This window comes from Geotrypetes seraphini, chromosome 13, assembly GCF_902459505.1.
Source record: "Geotrypetes seraphini chromosome 13, aGeoSer1.1, whole genome shotgun sequence".
NCBI classification, from domain to species: domain Eukaryota; kingdom Metazoa; phylum Chordata; class Amphibia; order Gymnophiona; family Dermophiidae; genus Geotrypetes; species Geotrypetes seraphini.
Genome location: NC_047096.1, coordinates 45,691,769 through 45,711,947, shown reverse-complemented (window position 1 = coordinate 45,711,947; position 20,179 = coordinate 45,691,769). Strand labels below are relative to the sequence as shown.

The 20,179-nt window shown below is 42.2% G+C and overlaps 1 protein-coding gene across 1 annotated transcript in view; it reads left to right on the top strand.

Annotated features, from left to right (window-relative positions):
• Positions 1 to 20,179, top strand: part of ADAMTS15 (ADAM metallopeptidase with thrombospondin type 1 motif 15) — a 60,081-nt gene that overhangs the window by 3,205 nt on the left and 36,697 nt on the right. Inside the window, exon 2 of the mRNA XM_033919126.1 lies at positions 16,495 to 16,627. Within this exon, the coding sequence (XP_033775017.1) occupies positions 16,495 to 16,627 (133 nt within the window). The remainder of the gene's footprint in view (positions 1 to 16,494; positions 16,628 to 20,179) is intronic.

The following is a 20,179-nucleotide window of genomic DNA, read 5'->3' as shown; positions in this document are numbered from 1 at the left end:
AGGGAAAAGCAGGGAGAACTTGGCGCCGGCCTGTTCCCGATGGCGGCGGTGGCACTCAAGTGGCTAAAGAGCCGCAGTTTGCCGGCCTAGGGACAACACTGGAGGGTGGCCAGCTGTGCACCCTCTTGGGACGTAAACCCGGGGTGGGGCAGACCGCCCCCCCCACCCTGGTATGCCACTATCTGTACCTCACTCCCTCCCTATGACCAAAAATTCTCCTTTCTTCTATTCCCTGTGTACACAACCATCTCTTTCCCTCCCTTCCTCTCTCCAAAGTCCATGCCTTCTGTGTCCAAACACTCATTCCCTCCCCCACCTCAGCATCTCTTTCCCTCCCTTCCTCTCTCCCAAGTCCATTTCTTCTGTGTCCAAAAACGCATTCCCTCCCCCACCTCAGCATCTCTTTCCCTCCCTTCCTCTCTCCCAAGTCCATTTCTTCTGTGTCCAAAAACCCATTCCCTCCCCCACCTCAGCATCTCTTTCCCTCCCTTCCTCTCTCCCAAGTTCATGCCTTGTGTCCAAAACGCACTCCCTCCCCCCTTTTGTGTTCCGTGTTTGCCTCCCAGCCCATCTTTGCAACTTTCTCAGCAAAACGAAGCTCAAGCCGCGAGGCTTGTCTTCTGCTTCCTGCCTGCCCTGCCGCGCACAAATAGCCGAACGGAAGTATTCTCCGACGTCAGCGCTGACGTCGGAGGGCAGGCTTTGCTTAAGCCCTCCCTCCGACGTCAGCGCTGACATCGGGGAACGCTAGCGATTGGCTATATGTTAGCTGCAGGGCAGGCAGGAACAGAAGATGAGCCTCGCGGCTCGAGATGTATTGAACTTCGCGGGTCCCTCGTCCAGCTCTCTCCTGTCCACGTGGGGCGGATCGCCCCTCTCCCTAGACTGTGGCCTAGGACCCTGGGGGAGCCCGGGGCCCCTGAATGCAGGACTGGTGGTACTGCCCTGACCGTACGGCACACCAGGCAACATCTCGCGGCACACTAGTGTGCCGCGGAACAGCGGTTGAAAAACACTGCATTAGATAGACTGTGAGCCAACTGGGACAGATAGGGAAAATGCTTGAAACCATTGTATGTAAGCCACAAAAAGTTGGTATACTTCCCCTTCCCCATTCGTGGTTTCCGCACTTGTGATTTTCATATAATCGTGATTTTTTTTGGGAACCCCCCCCATATTTCTGCCTCCCCCCCGGTATCCCGGCCTTACCTGGTGGTCTAGCGGGCTTTCGGGGCAGGAGCGATCTTCCTATGCTCCTGCGCTCCTCCTCCCTGTGGGGAGTTCCCGTCGTAGTCTCGAGAGACTACGGGAACTCACGGTAGCCATTTCCTAATGGTGATCTGCACGGGGCAGGAGCATAGGAAGATCGCTCCTGCCCCGAAAACTCACTAGACCACTAGGTAAGGCCGGGATGCCGGGGGAAGGCGGGGGGTCAGAGCCAGATATTTGCGGTTTTTCACCATTCGCGGTCCGGCTCTGCCCCTATCCCCCGCGAATAACGAGGGAGATGTGTATACAAATCCCAATGCCTTTCTTTACCTTCTCATGTTCTCACGCCAGTCTCTGTCCCTTTTTGCTCATGGACTAGTGTGGTCACTTATGCTCTGCTATGCCATTGGCTGAATTGTCATCTAGAAAATGCACATCATTAAATAACTACTACAAAGGAATGAAAATTCCAGCCAAATATTAGCCTTAGTTCTATTTGTGGGGGGAGGGGGGAGAGGGAAGGGAAGGTACATTTTGTCAATCTACGTTGTCAGCCATCAAAAGCATTCAAGCACCAGGACTCACACCATATGGAAAGTAGATAGAAGCAAAACCCCTTGGTACGCTGCTCACTGGACTGAATCAGAGTTCTTTTTGTGCCATTGCTTTTAATATGGTCCTGCAACTTAAAATGAAATTGAATGAAATTGGTTTTATTGATTATATCCATTGTAGTGACTTCCATCATCCATATAATAATGTTCAATAAGGGATTGTACCAGGGATATATCCGTTTCTTTTGTTATTGATGTCATCACTTTCAAGCATGGGTCTGGGGCAGGGGTTCTTAACCCAAGGAGATGCATCCAACCTGTCAGGTTTTCAAGATACCCACAATGAATATGCATGAGATACATTTGTATGCATGACCTCCATTGTAACTTAATCACCAGGCAAAATCACGCCATTAACAAACAAAATAAGCTAGGCAACACATTAATGCTTAAAGTGAAAGAAAAAGCCTCAGAATGCTGGAGAGGTGAATCCACACTCTATCACCCATACATTTTATTTATTTATTCATTTTTCTACCCCATTCTCCCAGGAGAGCTCAGAACAGTTTACATTCATTTATTCAGGTATTTTTCCCTGCCAGTCCTGGTGGGCTCACAATCTATCTAATGTACCTGGAGCAATGGGGGAATTAAGTGACTTGCCCAGGGTCACAAGAAGCAGCATGGGTTTGAACCCATAACCTCAGGGTGCTGAGGCTGTAGCTTTAACCATTGCGCCACACTCTCCCCATAAGGTTTACAGCATATCTTGTGAGAATGTTTAAAGCATTTACATCTCTAATGGTCTTTATCCTCGCTATATTAGTTCTTCTGGCGAAAGGTTTTTATGCCTGTGACGTATGGGTTCACCTTTCCAGCGTTCTGAGGCTTTTTCTTTTGCTTTAAGCATTAATATGGTGCCTAGCTTATTTTGTTTGTTAATGGGGTGATTTTGCCTAGTGATTAAGTTATATTTTTCCTCCATTCCTCTCTTTGGAGTTTTATTGACCTCCATTGTAAGCATATTCATCGTGGATATTCCAAAAACCTGACTGACAGGGTGTGTCCCAAGGCCTGTGTTGAGACCCCTACATTAGAGTAATATAGTAATACAGGCGTAGATATTCAGCTGGCGGTGGTCAGCATTTGATTTTTGTCTGCCACCATTATTATGCACAGATATTCAATGCTTGGCCATGTCTAGGCTCTAGCATTGAATATCCAGGTTTATGAAGCCAACTATCTATGTGGTTAGGTGTGATATTCAACACTGGAAACTTACCAATGCCTTCACTTTGACCAACATAAGGATGGGCAACTCTGGTACTCGAGGGCTGGAATCCAGTCGGGTTTTCAGAATTTTCCCAATGAATATGCATTGAAAACAGTGCATGCAAATAGATCTCATGCATATTCATTGGGGAAATCCTGAAAACCCAACTGGATTCTGGCCCTCGAGGACTGGAGTTGCCCACCCCTGCTCTAGCATCAACTTGGGCAGTGGCATAACGAGGGTGAAAGGCACCCAGGGTGGTGGTACCACCCCCCGCCTTTGTCTCTACCACCCTCCGCTCCTTCCCTGATACTGCCAGCCGCGTGCGCGCCCCTTCTCTTCCCTTGTATCTCTAGTTGAAGTTGTTGCTCACAGCAGTCAATGTGCTCCTCACAACCCCATTGACTTTCTCTCTAACGTCACTTCCCCTGCGTGGCGCCCAGAAGTGACGTCAGTGGGAGAGCCAATGGGGTCATGAAGAGCACGTTGATCACCACAAAGAACAACTTCAACTAAAGTTATAGGGAAAGGGGGGCGCACACGTGGAGGGGAAGAATGGGAAGAGGCCGGGGGTGGGGGCGGACAGGAGGAAGGGTGCTGGAGCCCCCACCAACATGGTGCCCAGGGCGGTCTGCCCCTCCGCCCCTCTCTTTACTATGCCACTGGACTTGGGGAAACACTGCCCTAGTAGATTTGAAATCCCACAGGGTAGAATTTTAGAACTGTAGGCAAGTATTACTTCACAGAAGAGATAATCGATTATATGCTGTTCGTGTGAAATAGATAAGAACATATGAACAGCCTTACTAGGTCAGACCAATGGTCCATCAAGCCCAATAGCCTGTTCTCACAGTGGCCAATCCAGGTCACTAGTACCTGGCCAAAACCCAAAGTGTAGCAATATTCCATGGTTCCAATACTTTCTCAATAACAGACTATAGACTTTTCCTCCAGGAACTTGTCCAAACCTTTCTTAAAACCAGCTACGCTCTCCGTTCTTACCACATCCTCTGGCAACACGTTCCAGAGCTTAACTATTCTCTGAGTGAAAAAAATGTCCTCCAATTGTAGCTTCATCGAGTGTCCCCTAAGTCTTTGTAATTTTTGACGGAGTGAAAAAAATCGATTCACTTGTGCTCGTTCTACTCCACTCAGGATTTTGTAGGCTTCAATCATATCTCCCCTCAGCCGTCTCTTTTCCAAGCTGAAGAGCCATAACCGTTTTAGTCTTTCCTCATACGAGAGGAGTTTCAGCCCCTTTACCATCTTAGTCGCTCTTCTTTGAACCTTTTCTAGATACCAAAAAACAAAGTGAATTCCCCTAGCAGTCAGATGAAAACAAAGCAGGTTCATTCAAACTGTTTCAACAACACTATTATACTACTACTACTATCCATTCAGTCATGTCTGACCCTTGGATACTCTGTGGGCCAGTCTTCACGATGCTTCCCTGTTTTCCACGGCTTCTTTCAATTGCTTGATGTTCATTCCTGTGTCATTCTTGATGGTATCCATAGCAAACTCGTTTTCTCTAGGATCATGTAAACATTTAAAAAGATGGAAAGAGAGAAAGAAATGTTTAGGAGGCTGGATTAATATCATTGCTGTTTTCAGGATCTCGCTGTGTCTGGGGCAAGACCCAGAAAACAGCAACAATCATGATGCCAGATGCGGAAGAACATATAATCCTTAATATCCTTTCTGAGATTAAACTGAAATTTTAGCTAAGGGTTTGAGCATATTGTGTTTTTAACACAGGAATGAACTGGTTCAGGATTTTTTTTTTTAATACTTCCCCATTGCAAAAGTCTTACAGCACTTTTCACAGCTGCTCCAAGGCAAATCTAAGGAAGAGGGAAACAAATGTTTTTGTCAAGTTTCTTTTGACATATTGCAAAAATGCTGGATTTGCGATGCAAGCTCAGGACAAGATTGGAGGAGAGACAGAGATGTCTACTTCCTCTGTAGTCATGCATCTGTGGTCTCTAGATACCACAAGAATTTCCTCTCTGCCAAAGCACCATTAAAAAAAAAATAGCTCTCCCATTGTAAGATAACTGGGAAAGAGTTTCAGTGTTTCTTTCCAATTATGTTCGGCAGATCAGTAATGGACGACTCCAGTTCATTTCCAAACAGCACCCGAATCTTCTGGTCCAAGAGGACTTGTCAGTAATGTGAACTTGGCAAGGCAGTTGGATCACCAGCTGGTGGGTGTGGCGTTTTTTGATCTCATTATAAATTGCGAGTATCACCAAGCAGCTCCAGAGAGTTGGCATCTTTGATTCCAAATATATTTCAAACACCCATCTTGTTCTTACCAATTCTGACATGGAAAAGAATCCAACTTGTCATCACTGTGGTCTCCAAGCCTTTAAATGTTGGGCATCAGGCTATCTGTGTGAGGGTTTAAGTTCACCTTCAGTACACAAGCATAGACAAATAGAAACAACTTATTATTTAACATGGAAAACCTGCTGGCTAGTCTATTAATTCATTCCGTTGAGCATAACTCACACAAAATTCTTGGCATCCCGTCAACAGCCAAATTGTGGCTCCCTCTGAAGGATCTGATAACTCCATAAACTACAGAAGAATGATTGAGTGTTTTTTTTCCGCCATCCCACAAGCCCTCATTAATTCATTTCATATATACTTGTAAATATTCTTCTCATTTTGTCAGTTGTTCGCTGAGGAGGTCATTTGAGAAGGCTCGCATGGTGGTTACATGTGTAAATAATGATTTTAAAATGCTGCTGTTTATACATCAAAGCAACAGGATACCAAATTTAGAAGGGGATATGTTGGGGTACGGGTGGGCCAGCTATGTAGGAGCATATTTCTGATTTTATAATGATCATACATGCATACTCTATAATGCATACTTTATAATGATCATATATGCATACTTACAAAAAAAATCTGAAAGTTGGAATTTCCATGTTCTGAGGCAGCCAGCAGTGCTGGCTGGGATCATGGCAGCCTAGGCTTGCTTTTGATCTGGTACCCCTCCCCCAGGCTGCATTGGCATTCTTCCTGCCCTGTTCCCTGTCGGCACTGGCGCCCTGACCCCCCCTCCCCACCCCGATAACGTGGGCTCTACCTGCTCTTTTACAGCAGTGAGAACATTTTGCTTTGCTCACACTGCTGTACTCTCCACTATGCCAGCAGTACCCCAGATTTACCACTACTATTGATGCCCCTGTATAAGACTCTGGTGAGACCTCATTTAGAATATTGTGTATAATTCTGGAGACTGCATCGTCAAAAAGATATTAAAAGGATGGAGTCGGCTACTAAAATGGTGCGTGGTCATAAGGTGTATGGGGACAGACTTAAAGATCTCAGTCTGTATACTTTGGAGGAAAGGCATGAGAGGGGAGATATGATAGAGGCGTTTAAATACCTACGTTGTGTAAATGCGCATGAGTCTAGTCTCTTTCATTTGAAAGGAAGCTCTGGAATGAGAGGGCATAGGATGAAGTTAAGAGGTGATAGGCTCAGGAGTAATCTAAGGAAATACCTTTTTTACAGAAAGGGTGATAGGTGCTTGGAACAGTCTCCCAGAAGAGGTGGTAGAAACAGAGACTGTCAGAATTCAAGAAAGCATGGGATAGGCATGTGGAATCTCTTAGAGCAGTGGTTCTTAACCTTGTTGGAGGTACTGAATCCCACCAGTTTCATATGCGTGTTCACCGAACCCTTCTTTATTGGAAAAATAAAATATGATTTTTACAAATTCAAAACATAGGTATACAGTGAGGGAAAAAATAATATCAATTTTGAAAACAAAAAAGTTCTCCTATATTTTGAATAATAATAACATAATAATGAAATTTACTGCAAATCAGTGTGACTTCTGCTGTTGCCTCTCAGAGACCAGTTCAGAAATGCGCGGCTTTACCTTGGCAAGTGCCACTCTCATGTCATTTTCGCAACAGTCTGTTCCTTTTCTTCGTTTTTATGTCCAGCATCCTCGAAAAGGATTGCTCGCAAAGATATGTTGTAACAAACGGTATGAAAATTTCCAGAGCTTTCTTAGCAATAACAGGGTACGTTACCAATTGTTGACACCAAAATGTTGAGAGCGTTGTTGTTCTGAAGAGTTGCTGTTGAACCTGGCTCTGCTGAATTTCAATGATTTCATCGAGGTATTCATCATTGACATCTATTGTCTCAACACTAAACGTGAACGGCTGTCTCACCCATGTTGGATATGACTCTCTTGTAGGGAAGTATCCGTCGAGAGACTTTGCAAGCTCATCTAAGTGCGTGGCAATAGTTTGCTTCAGTTCCGCGGGTACAGAAATGTCTCCCATTCCAGATACAGCTTCGATCTTACTTACACAGTTGTCTAGCAGGGGAAAGTTTGCGAAGTTATCGTTTTCTGTTCGTCGTTTCCATAATGGTAGCTTTTTTTGAAAAGCTTTCAGGTTTTCTTCCGCTTTGATGATGTTGACTCCACCACCCTGCATCTGCTTATTGAGATGATTGAGAGCTGCAAAGATATCAGCCATGTACGCTAAAATGAGAATGAACTCAGAATTCTTGAAGCAATCTGCATGACAATGTTGCTGCTCACTGAATAACTGATAGATGATTGAACGTGACCGAAGCGCTATATGAGTCGGAGGTGTGTTTTGACCTCCGCCGAACCCGCGAGACTGACTCACCGAACCCCTGGGGTTCGGTCGAACCCAGGTTAAGAACCACTGTCTTAGAGAGAGGAAGAGAAAATGGTTACTGCGGATGGGCAGACTAGATGGGCCATTTGGCCTTTATCTGCCATCATGTTTCTGTGTTACTATTAATTATTTCTATAGTGCCTCTAGACGTACGCAGCGCTGTATTTAAACAGGGGAATTTTAGATACCTCTTCTCACTTTTAAAGCTGCAATTGTGCTGGTGTGCAGAGAAAATGGCACAGTAGAAAGAGCAAAATAAGCTTTTGCTGCTGTGAAGGCGGAGCCGATGAAACAGGCTTTTGGCATTCTTAAGCTTTGGCGCTCTGAGCTAGGGTCTTACCTGTTCATGCCTTGAGCCAGCCCTGAATGACAGCTAACAGCTGGTATTTGCATCAACAATTAAAGGGGAATTTTCGTACTTCTCTGGTGTTAAACCCCTTGCAAAATTTAATTACAAACAGTATTTTTTTCCACTCGGCAAAATTGTCACTTATGAGGGTAAGTATCAGCATTTACATATGCAGAACCCCAAATTATGCTGCTCCTTAATAAACATGTTTCTTGGTAAAATAACTTTTCCCTTTGTGCATGCCACTCTAGAGTCACATATATTTCCTGTAGGCTTAAAGAAAAGGTTCCATGTTCTGCAAGGCAACTGTACAAGTTCTTGCTAATTGTAAATGTCCCTGCTTGGATGCCCTTTTTTCTATCTCTAGACCTGTGCAAACTTGGGCTTTATACAGTTTGTTATAGGGAGTCTGAAGTCCCGTTTCCACTTGATGTGTTTCACAGTAGCTTAAGTGACTTTTTGCCTTTGTACAAGGCAGATGACAAAAGTATCTGCTTCTTCAGATAACATTCACTGAATAGGATGAGGCTCCCCTTTCACTAAACTTTGGAAAAGATTTTCATCTGTGTTTCCAGCATTTCTCTTTCTTAGGGTCTCTTTTACAAAGCTGTAGTAGTGATTCTTCTGTGGCAAATGCACCGAAGTCCATGAGACTACAGAGGGATCTCATGGCAGCCATTTTTGTTCATGGCTTCTGCACAGGGCAGGAGCATAGGAAGATCGCGCCTGCCCCACCTTACAGCTAGACCACCAGGCTATAAAAGTAAGGCGTGGAGAGGTCTGGAGGTGGAAGGTGTGGGTATGGGTGGGTCATAGTCAGCCTTTAGTAAGGTGTAAAGAGATCCGGGAGATGGGAGGGAGGTGGGGGTGAGTGAGTCAGCCCTAATGTTATTCACAAATTTTTCTTATTCGTGGGCTGGCTTTGCCCCAGCACCTGTAAATATGGAGGGAGGAGGGTACTTTACAATGAGGACCACAACATAAAGCTTGGGCTATACTCTTTTTTTTTTTAAGTTGCTGTCATTACACACTTACCCCCTGGATTCTATATATGAAACCCAAGATTTCGTAATGAGCCAATGAATTGCATAATGAGCTCTATGACATCAATTATTGGGTGCTAACAATGGCAGAGGCACTCATTAATATTTCCACACACATCTGGCTGCCAGTGCATCTAACTCCCATAGCAGTGTTTCATAGCAATGCTATAGTGCTTTAAACCATTATAGTGAACAGATATAAGTGGGTGGAAAGCTGTGGATAAATACAGGTGCTGCAATGGGGCTCTTTGTAGTCAGCAACTTTTGTCACTGGAGAGACAGAAAATACTTATGTGCAGTGAACAGCTGCATTAAATCATGGAATGCAATTTTCTTCTCCCATATCATGTTTAATTTCTTTTGCTGCTTTTTATGGGTCTATCCCTTGTGTTTTTGACATTCAAAAAGCTAGTCTAGGCCCCTCCATTTATCATTTTGCAAAGGCAATGCCCTGTTCTTTACACCTAACTCTTTAATCTCTCCACTGTAGTTCCTCTCTCATTCTTCTTCCTGTAAACCATGCCGAGCTCCGCATTCGTGGAGATGGTGCGGTATATAAACCCAAGGTTTAGTTTAGTTTAGTTTCTACTTTTGGGCATCTCTGCAAAGAGACAAAACCTCTCATAAGAATTGGTACCCGGGGCCCAGGAATTAGGAGAGAAACATTTCGGATCAGCTTGTAGTTTAAACTTTTCCAGCAGTCATCAGATATGGCTTGCAGCAGAATCTGGGCCAGTAGGTCAATGCAAGTGTTGGGCATACAGCCAGGTTGCATCACTTAGAAAGAGAACGACTAAAGAATAGTGCCATGAGACCAGGCCCACATGTTTTTTTTCTGAAGATGGAGGGGATCGGGGTTGATGAGAATCTAGGATAATTTTTCTTTCTCCTAGGGGTCCTTTTATCAAGCCGTGTTTGCAGGGTTAGCGCGTCGGACATTTCATCATTGCAAAGAACTCCATGAAAATCCTGGTCACTTTGGCCACACCCTGCTCCAGTCTTGTTAACCTGCATTAATATTTAAAAGGTCATGAAATGTGAAGAGAATCTATATAGTGATGAGAGATATAGATATTAAAAAAAATGAATTAATTGTTTATTTTTTTAAAATATCTTTATTCATTTTGAAAGCCATAAGTAAGTGCAATATATAATACAATCATATTACACTATAAAAGGACTTAAATACAATTAAAATTGTAATCTATGACAAATAGATATCAACCCCCCCCCCATAATTATATTCAAAAAGTACACTCAAATTAAGAACCCACCCTGGACGTGTATGACCAAAGAGCAAAATCAACAATCACTCTTTGCAAAACTTTGTCAATGGCTCCCATATCTTCAGAAACTTTTAGTAATGTCCTTGTTGTATAGCAAATAATCAGTTCCATTTTAAAAACGTGACAGAGAGACTCCCACCAAAAGGTATAGTTCAATCTATCCCAGTTTTTCCAATTCCTTAAAATAAGCTGTATGGCAACCCCTGCCATAATAAAGAGAAGTTTATTATTGTGAGATGATATTTGGCTTTTAGCTCTCATCATAGTGCCAAATAGCACAGTGTCATATGTTAGCGCCATTACTTTGTTTACTTGATCCCAAATGGATTTCCAAAATTGATGTATCAAGGGACAATACTATAATAAATGATCCAATGTCCCAGGTTCAAGACGGCAGTGTCAGCATCTATTAGACTTAGAACTATCTAATTTCTGTAATCTAACCGGAGTCCAACACGCTCTATGTTACTAGAAAAACCACATTTGTCTCATAGATGCAGACATAGATAAATTAATTGTTTAATAATTGGCAAGAGAGATTGTATAATTTTTACATTTTATTGTTATTAGTTTTCTATTTGTTTTATTATGTCATTGAATATAATCTGCCTAGAACATTTTTGCGATAACGAAGAATAAAATATTTTAAAAATAAATAAATAAATAACCTCTCCTGTTAGTGACAAGAGAGTTATTGCCCACCCTAGGTCCTGTGATCCACCCAGGACAGGATTAATTCATCGAGGGCCCCTAGGCCCAGTTTTTGCTGGATCGCGTCAGTGGAGAAGCTTTGCGGCAGCCACGCATGTGCAACTAGTGAGAATGGCTGCCGCATCAGGGCCCCTCTGAGAGAGAAAACCGGTTTGGAAAAGCGCAAAGGTGAGGGGAATAGAAGCCTGTACAGAGGGGCCGAGGGCAGCTTTCCTGTTTGCCTTCCCTAATGCCGGTGGGCCCCCCTGATGTTTTCGGGCCCTAGGCACGTGCCTACTGGGCCTACCCTTTAATCCGGCCCTGGATCCACTATGTGCTGGTAGCTGATTTTTAGATTGTTAGAGTGATTTCAATAGGATTTCATATGCTAATTTACAGAAAGAAATGGCTGATAATTTCATTCCTAATGTAGCCAACATGGATTTACATCTTGCTTCCTTTCAGTTTGAGGCCTGTGCAGATGAGGACAAAGCTTGCAGTGATGGGGCAGGGACAGAACTTGTGGGGATGGGACGAGGATGGAAATAGATATCGCGGGGACGGAGACAAATTTGACCACATGTCATTCTCTAGAGAGGGAAAAGCTATTTTTACCAAGAAGCATGTTCATTAAAAGAAGCAGCATATCAGAAAGACATATCAGATGGCTAAAAAGCAAATATTACTACATTGGATACAGAAAGACCCTCCAACGTTATCTTTGTGGTGTAATCGGATACATCATCCCTTATGGATACAACGCCTGTCTGTCTTAGGTAAAGGTGCGAAGAAAACATTCCAGTCTGTTCAAATCTGGGCCCGCAAATGTGAAATGTTGTTTGAAGATTTATTTGAACATCACTGAAGAATTTTGAATTTTGAAATTGTAATGCAGTTGTAAGTGGATTTAAATGAGCCCTATCGGTGCCTAAGTTAATTGAAGAATGCCTTTAGAAACAGCAAATAATGGCAAGGTTGAAGCACTTATCAGCACCTAAATAAAAGGTGCTGGAATCTCGCTTACACTGGTGCTTTAAGTTGCCCAATGCCAAAGTAGGTGTGGTCAATGGCAGAATAGGTGTTAGACGGCCTAAAGTGTCTATGTAGGCACAATTCATGCAAAGATAGGTGCTGGGAATGTAGGCTCGGAAAACCCTGGCCTACATTTCTGGCGCCCATCTTTCCTGTAGGTGCGATTCTGAAACCAGCGTTTATGCATGATTGACACGTGATCAGCAGCCACCACCCATATCAGCGTTGTTTACAGAATTCGGCCCTAAGTGCAGGTTCTATAATGGCAACTCTTCATGTAATTGCCATAATAGAATACTAGTAGCGGCCACTTTATAGGTAGCCGCTGATATTGGCCCCTTACAGAGAATCTGGGCCTAAGTGCATTAGAGCCAATTAACTTCAGTTATAGCCAATTGTTAATTGTTAATGCCAATTGATACCTAATTTCACAATTAAGTTACCTGAAAGGGATAGACTTAGTAGATAAGGACAGGTTGTTCACTCTCTCCAAGGTAGGGAGAACGAGAGGGCACTCTCTAAAGTTAAAAGGGGATAGATTCCGTACAAACGTAAGGAAGTTTTTCTTCACCCAGAGATTGGTAGAAAACTGGAATGCTCTTCCGGAGGCTGTTATAGGTGAAAACACTCTTCAGGGATTCAAGACAAAGTTAGACAAGTTCCTGCTGAACCAGAACATACGCAGGTAGGGCTAGTCTCAGTTAGGGCGCTGGTCTTTTACCAGAGGGCCGCAGCGTGAGCGGACTGCTGGGCACGATGGACCACGTGTCTGACCCAGCAGTGGCAATTCTTTTGTTCTTATGTTCTGTGTGGCAACATTCCATAACCTAAAGTACACACACAATTTTATGCTCTAAGGCCCCCTGATTCTATATAGGCCACCCAAAAAAAATTGGCACTACCTAGTGCAGCGCTAAGCACGATTCTATAAAAGTTAAGTGCACTGGAAGTAACATCAGAGGGAATGATGAGGCCAGCACGAGCAGCAGGTAAGAGATGCTGCTTGTGGCCAGCAAAAAAGCGAATAGAGGTATTGGGGGGAGGAGAAGTGCCGGTGTCCCTGGCAAGGCAGCATCAGGGGCAATCCACTCCCCATTACTGCGTCAACATTAGGGGGTAAATTCTTCTGCCATCGTGGTGCTTCCATGCCTTCTTGGTGATTTGGTGTGCTTTCTCAGTACTGGCACCTTTAATGTATTTCTGTTCATGCACAAGAATTTATTCCTTATCTCTTCTTTTTTTCTACTAATTGGAGAAAGTTTGGTTTCTGTCATTTTTCAGGAAATAGGAATGACAGTAATTTGGAGCTCTGTCAAGTGCTCTAATGATGTGTTTTGACTTCCGTGGTTATTTCAAAACTTAATTTCTTTGGTGAACACCTCAAGAATAAGCCCATTCATGTTAACCACACAGAGAGAGATCTTTCTGTGCCAACAGGCATGGAGTCGGTCTAATCTTGCCCTATTGTTCTATCTGTCTTCATTTCCATTATTGGCCTATCCAGAATTAACAAAAAAAAAAGGATGCTCAGCACATTTCTGTAAGAGGATAAAGAGCATTGTGAAATTATTTGTTATTTACACTTATAAAATGACCTGTTCACATAGGAAGTCTAAGGGCTCCTTTTACGAAGGTGAGCTAGGGGCTTAACGCACGGAATAGCGTGCGCTAAATTGCCGCGCATGCTAGCCGCTACTGCCTCCTTTTGAGCAGGCGGTAGATTTTCAGATAGCGCAAGCTATAATGTGCACTAATCTGATGCGTGCGATAAAACCGTTAGCGCACCTTCGTAAAAGGAGCCCTAAGTTATTGATAGAGCATGAGGTAATCACTGTTGGGTGAACTATGCAATATAAACATGGAAATCAAGAACCAGAATAATAAAAAAAAATATTGCTGTGAACAATTAAGTACAGAGTTGTATAACAAGGCTTTATGTAGGTAATGGAAAAACAAACCTCCAGAGGAAGAGGAAAAAGTTTGATCATGTTTCTCCATTATTGACTGATCTTCAATGGCGTCCAATTCAAACTCATGTTGGTATTAAAATTGTGTGTTTTATTTTTAAAGTTTTAAATGGTTTGGTTCCTGTGCATTTCCCCTTTTTGTTTTTTCTCCCTTTGTGGTAAGGGTTTTTCTAGGTCTAAACCAGGGGTCTCCAAACTTTTTGCCACGAAGGCCACATTGGGTACTTCAGCACTTTTCAGTGGGCCGTAGTAATAAACCATAATAAAAAATCTCTAGACATATGAGTTTTATTGAAATCATGAGAACTCCGTACAAGCAAATATGTGAATAAGTAACTACACACCTTTAAATATAAATGTATGCAATTACAAATTGAGTATTACACTACCCCATTGCAAGTATTCTTATGGACAATTAACCATAACGACTAGTAATAAACTCCCAGATTCAATTTAAAGATTAGTCACAGTGCCAGAGCTATCTACAACACTACAAATAGACACTGTCGATCGAGGTCAAACAGGTACGAAGAAATAACACAATTTTAATTAATGCATTTGAAATCTATCAACACCCCATGTTTTTTTGTGGATTCTCATTGAAAAATTAGTCCAAATTGGGGCATTTCCACGGGCCGGATATAATCATATCGGCCATCATGCCGTACTTTGGAGCCACCTAGTCTAGACACTGTCAATTTATGAACTTTCTGTTAAAATTGGCTGTATGAAAATGCTTGAGTTGTCCTTTTCTTTTCAAACAGTTCAGATATGGAATAATCTAATGTAATCTAATTCTTGCTTTTATTTATATTGCCTTTCCCCCAGTGAATTGGACCCACAATGGTTAAGAAATAAAATTTAAAGAAAGTGAAAAGTTAGATCACACATGATTTAGAAATTTCTGATAAAGAACAGTTTCTAACAATTTATGAAATAAGCATTACGAGCAACTGTCTTCTTATCTGTATTTCACAAACATGGTTCAAAAATTTTGTCATAATCTTGATAACTATTTAAATATGTATATTTAAATGTTTTTTTTTCTTAATATATTATTGCAAACCACTTTGGACTCTAATACTGGGGATTAAGCAGTCTAAAAATGCTGAGATTATGGGGCTCATTTTAAAAAAGAGAAAAATGTCCAAATCCTGGCTCCTAAATCCAATTTAGGTGCCGCTAGGCACGATTCTATATACAGCGTCTCAGTTAAGATTGACATGCACTATGTGCCGCATTCCTCGTGCTTATGTTTTAGGCACCAATGATAGAATGAGGGCCATAATGTTAATTTTTATTGCCACCAAATTTGGGCACCATTTATAGAACTGAATCATAAGTATGCAAGGTTGTGCCCATATTACAGAATAAGGTAATACAAATTTCTAAATGAAGCCACCTTTAATGAAGCTGTGTTAAGCTTTTTTAATGCTGGTGGCGGTAGTATTAGCTTCGACGCTCATAGAATTCCTATGAGAATCAGAGCTATTATCACTAAGGCCAGTGATAAAAAAAGCCTAATGTGGCTTCATAAAATCGGGGGGTATTTAATTAGAGGCTAATTGGTATTAACATAAATTATTAGCGCTAATTGGTGTTGCTTGGTGCTCATTGTCAGTTATGTGGGCAACTGCCCATTGTCGGTATTCTACAAAATGTGGGCGCAATTTCCATAGTGCTCAACTGCAAAGGAGAGTAGACCTGGGAGTGGCATGGGTGGGCTGAGGCTGTGCCTGGCACTTACACACACATCTGAAGTTACACTTCTAACTGCTTGCACTTAGGTGTGAACACTGGCATCAGTCACTCGGCTAGCTTAAGTGTATGTAACTAAAGTTAGGCAAATAACGATGTACTTATATTAGTATTCTAGAAGGACAATTGCACATCCAATTACCAGTAGAGAATTTGCATTCGGCATGCATCATCCTGCCGCCCAGCTTTAGGTGAACTATAGAGAATTAGCCCCTTAATGTCTTCTGATGAGAAGGATGGATGGATTTGTCAATCAGCCTCATCGAAGTTGTAGAATTTAGTTTCTTGTGATTTTTTCCTGCCAATTTATTTACTTACTTTTGTAAATTGCTTTGATATGTATTTTGTAAGAACAGTATATCAAATCTCCAAATTAACACCAATAAAGCTCCAGCATAATTAAAACATCACTACATTGAACAAACAGAACAAAATAAAGCAATATAAAAATTACAGTATAAAAGCGACAACATGAAGGCAACAGAACACAAATGGTGGGTAGGGTGTCTTTGGTGCACAAGTGGGTGGGTGGGATGTCTATGGTGCATTTAGTGATTCTGGGTTCTTTTTGCGTAGGTGAGATGGGGTTGACAGTATAGTTTGCATTCTTGCTATACATCCTTCAGCAGGATCACATTCATATTTCCACAGGATCTGTGTGGAGCCACCACCTGTGACACTCTGGGGATGGCAGATGTGGGAACAATGTGTGACCCCAAGCGCAGCTGTTCTGTCATTGAAGACGACGGACTCCCTTCTGCTTTCACCACAGCACATGAGCTTGGTAAGGGAGCATCTCATTTCATCTTGGTGGCGGGGGGAGGGGAGAAGAAGCTAAAGGGAATGAGAAAGGGTAAATGTTTGGCAGGGCCAAAAATGCACTAGATGAATAAGAGATTGAGGTATAAAAGAGGAATTATATAAGGCACAACTGGTAATCATTTACAGGAGGAGAGAAGGAATGAATTATTGGAGGTGCTAAGTGTAGAAGTTCAGGTTTTTTTTCTCTAAGAGTTACTGGAAAATCTTTGAAACACCTCTCCATGAAGCTCATACTATTTGTAAATAATCGTCCCTTCCCCATCACTCACCTCTGATGCCTGGGACCATCCCTTTCTATCTATGACACAGTGCTCAACCTTTGAGATAATTGATGGGGTGAAAACAATGATGGTACACAGTGCATGGGATGTGACATAAAAGCCATCAAGTTACTGCCAGGAAATTTTAGACTGATCCAGGATTATAGATTTACACCCAGTGCATTGTGGTACTTATAATCCTGCTGCTTCTATTTGAAAAGAACATTTCAAGTATTAAGAATCATTTCACCAGGAAGGTGGAATGTAAGGCTAGAACTGACCCAAAGTCTTCTCTTCCAAGATAATGTAGCATTTGGTAGTTCTGCAGACTACATTTGCTCAACTCTCTCAAGAACTTCCTTTGTGCAGTTATCAGTGCCTTAAGGTGTGTCCATGTTGCTAGGCAACCTGATACCCCATCTTCCGGATGACCTCATATTTGGCAATAAACAGAATTCCCTACTAGAGTGACTTCAGAGTGGGAGTTATGAGGTTATACACCAGTCAACAACAGCCCCTAAATTCCTCACATTTACTCAAGCTCCACTGTTAATCCACCATCACCTACTGTAGGTTAAATCAAACATTATTGCGTTCACAGAGTTGTAGTTTTTGAGTTCCCTATGAAAAGCAGGACTACATGTGAGCAAGTGCAAAATGGTGCATGTGGGAAAGAGGAACCCAAACTATAGCTTTGTGAAGCTGGGTTCTATGTTGGGAGTCACTGCCTAGGAAAAGGATCTACGTGTCATTGTTGAGGATATGTTGAAATCCTTGGCTTGATGTGCTACGGTGGCTAAGAAAGCAAATAGAATGTTAAGAATTATCAGGAAAGGAATAGAAAACAAAGATGAAAATGTTATAATGCCCTTGTATCGCTCTATGGTATGGCCGCACCTTGAATACTTTGTGCAGTTCTGGTTACCATATCTCAAAAAAGATATAGTGGAATTAGAAAAGGTACAGAGAAGGATGATGAAAATGATAAAAGGAATGGGATGACTTCCCTATGAGGAAAGGCTAAATTGGCTAGGGCTCTTCAGTTTGGAGAGGAGATGGCTCATAGGTGATATGATAGAGGTCTATAAAATACTGAGTGGAGTGAAAAGAGTAGCTGTGAATCTCTTGTTTACTTTTTCCAAAAATACTAGGACAAGGGGGTGTGCGATGAAGCTACTAAGTAGTGGATTTAAAACAAACTGGAGAAAATATTTCTTCACACAATGTGTAATTAAACTCTAGAATTTGTTTCTGGAGAATGTGGTGAAATCAGTTAACTTGGTGGAGTTTAAAAAAAGGGGTGGATACATTCTTAACGGGGAAATCCATAGGCCATTATTGGGGAAATCCATTGCTTATTCTTAGGATAAACAACATAAAATCTGGTTTATTACGTACTTGGGATCTAGCTAGGTTGGCCACTGTTGGAAACAGGATACTAGGCTTGATGGACCTTCGGTCTGTCTCAGTATGGCAATTCTTATGATGTTATCCAAAGCTGTCACAATGAGCAGGCAAAATGGGCACCCACTTGCTTAGACCACCAAGCCTAGGTCTTGGCCGAAGAAGGAAGACAACTGAAAGAATTCAGAAGTACAAAGCAGCCTTTTTAACAACCAGTAATAAGTTTATTAAAAGAGCATTTTCAAAATGTTTTGCCCGGGCACTCTAATTCTCTAAAAAGCGCCAAAAACAGCACACACAAGCTAATTAGTGCCAATTATTAAGCAACTATTGGTATTAATTGGAATCAATTAAGGGTTGTGCGAGTAAATTTGGATGCAGAATCTGTGGCAGGGAATTTATGGATCAGGGACATTCCTTTAATTTACATGTATAGTTATAGAAATAGGGCTTCTGTGCCTAAATTTGCATGTGGGCATTTGCACCACGTTTTTGTTGGTGCAAATGGCCATAGAAACATGAAAGCAGATAAAGGCCAAATGGCCCATCTGCCATAACCATTATCTCTTTCTCTCTCTGAGAGATCCTTTTGAATTCAAACACAGTCTCTGTCTCCCCCACCTCTTCTGGGAGACTGTTCCATGCATCTACCACCCTTTCTGTAAAAAAGTATTTCCTCAGATTACTCTGGAGCGCTGTTCTATAAACCATGCCTAACTTTCAGCACGGCTTACAGAATATCAGTTTTTTCCAGCGCTGATTTTGTGGGCGCCATATATAGCATTTAGTCCAGGGGCAAATTCAGAAACCACTCTATTGGGACTATGATCCCACCTTTGATGCAAACACCTGAAATTCTCTAAAGTTGCTCATAGTCACTGTTTCCTCTAAGCTGGGTGGATGTCCTCCACCTACAGTTTTGCCAATGGGAGGTGCTGTTTCACTATAATATTTTCAATAGTGAGTGACAGGCAAGCTCTTTGGGGCTCCAGGGAACCTGCTTGTCCCTAGTACATACTCCCCCAAAATTCATGGGGGTTCTGTTCCAGGAGCACCTGCAAATTTTTTTTTTTTAAAACGCAAATGCAGTTTAGGAGCGGATCGTAAATGGGAGAGGGCTTCAGGGGCCGTGGCGGGTGTTGAAAAAAAGGCTGATGTCTTGCGGGATCATTCTTAGTATTTTCTGACCGTCTCTTCCAGGAACTAAAGTCAGGCTACACCAATCAGGAGCTGCTTTGACACGCTATGTGGCACGTCAAAGCAGCTCCTGATTGGTATAGCCTGACTTTAGTTCCCGGAAGAGGTGGTCAGAAAATACCACGAAAGACTGAGTCCGCGAGCCGCAAATTCGCTGGGGTTTACTGTAATTGAAAACAATATTGAACCACCACCTCCCACTAGCAGAAATGCAGTTGGAGGACTCCCATTCACCTTAGAGAGAGCAATGCTCATAATGGACTCCCAAAGCACAATATTTGCTAAAAATGATGGAAAAACTTTTTAAAATTTATAGCTCAAGAACCATCAACACATACTTTTGCCTGCAGGGAAGGGTGGACAGTTTTCAAATAGTCCATCTATACAAGTAAATGCTTTTTCAAAATTGCCCTCACTATTTTGAGAGGTTGATGTTAGAGTGATTGTTGTTTACATTACATTACATTACATTTGTGATTTCTATTCCGCCTGTGCCTTGCGGTTCTAAGCGGATTACAGTTAAAAGAGTTTAGGACATTACCGAGAGAATTACATTACAACGATTTAAGTAAATTACATGTTGTGGTATAGAAATACAAGTATAAGATATCTGGATTTATCGATAGAATAACTTGACAGGGTTCAAGTAGTTA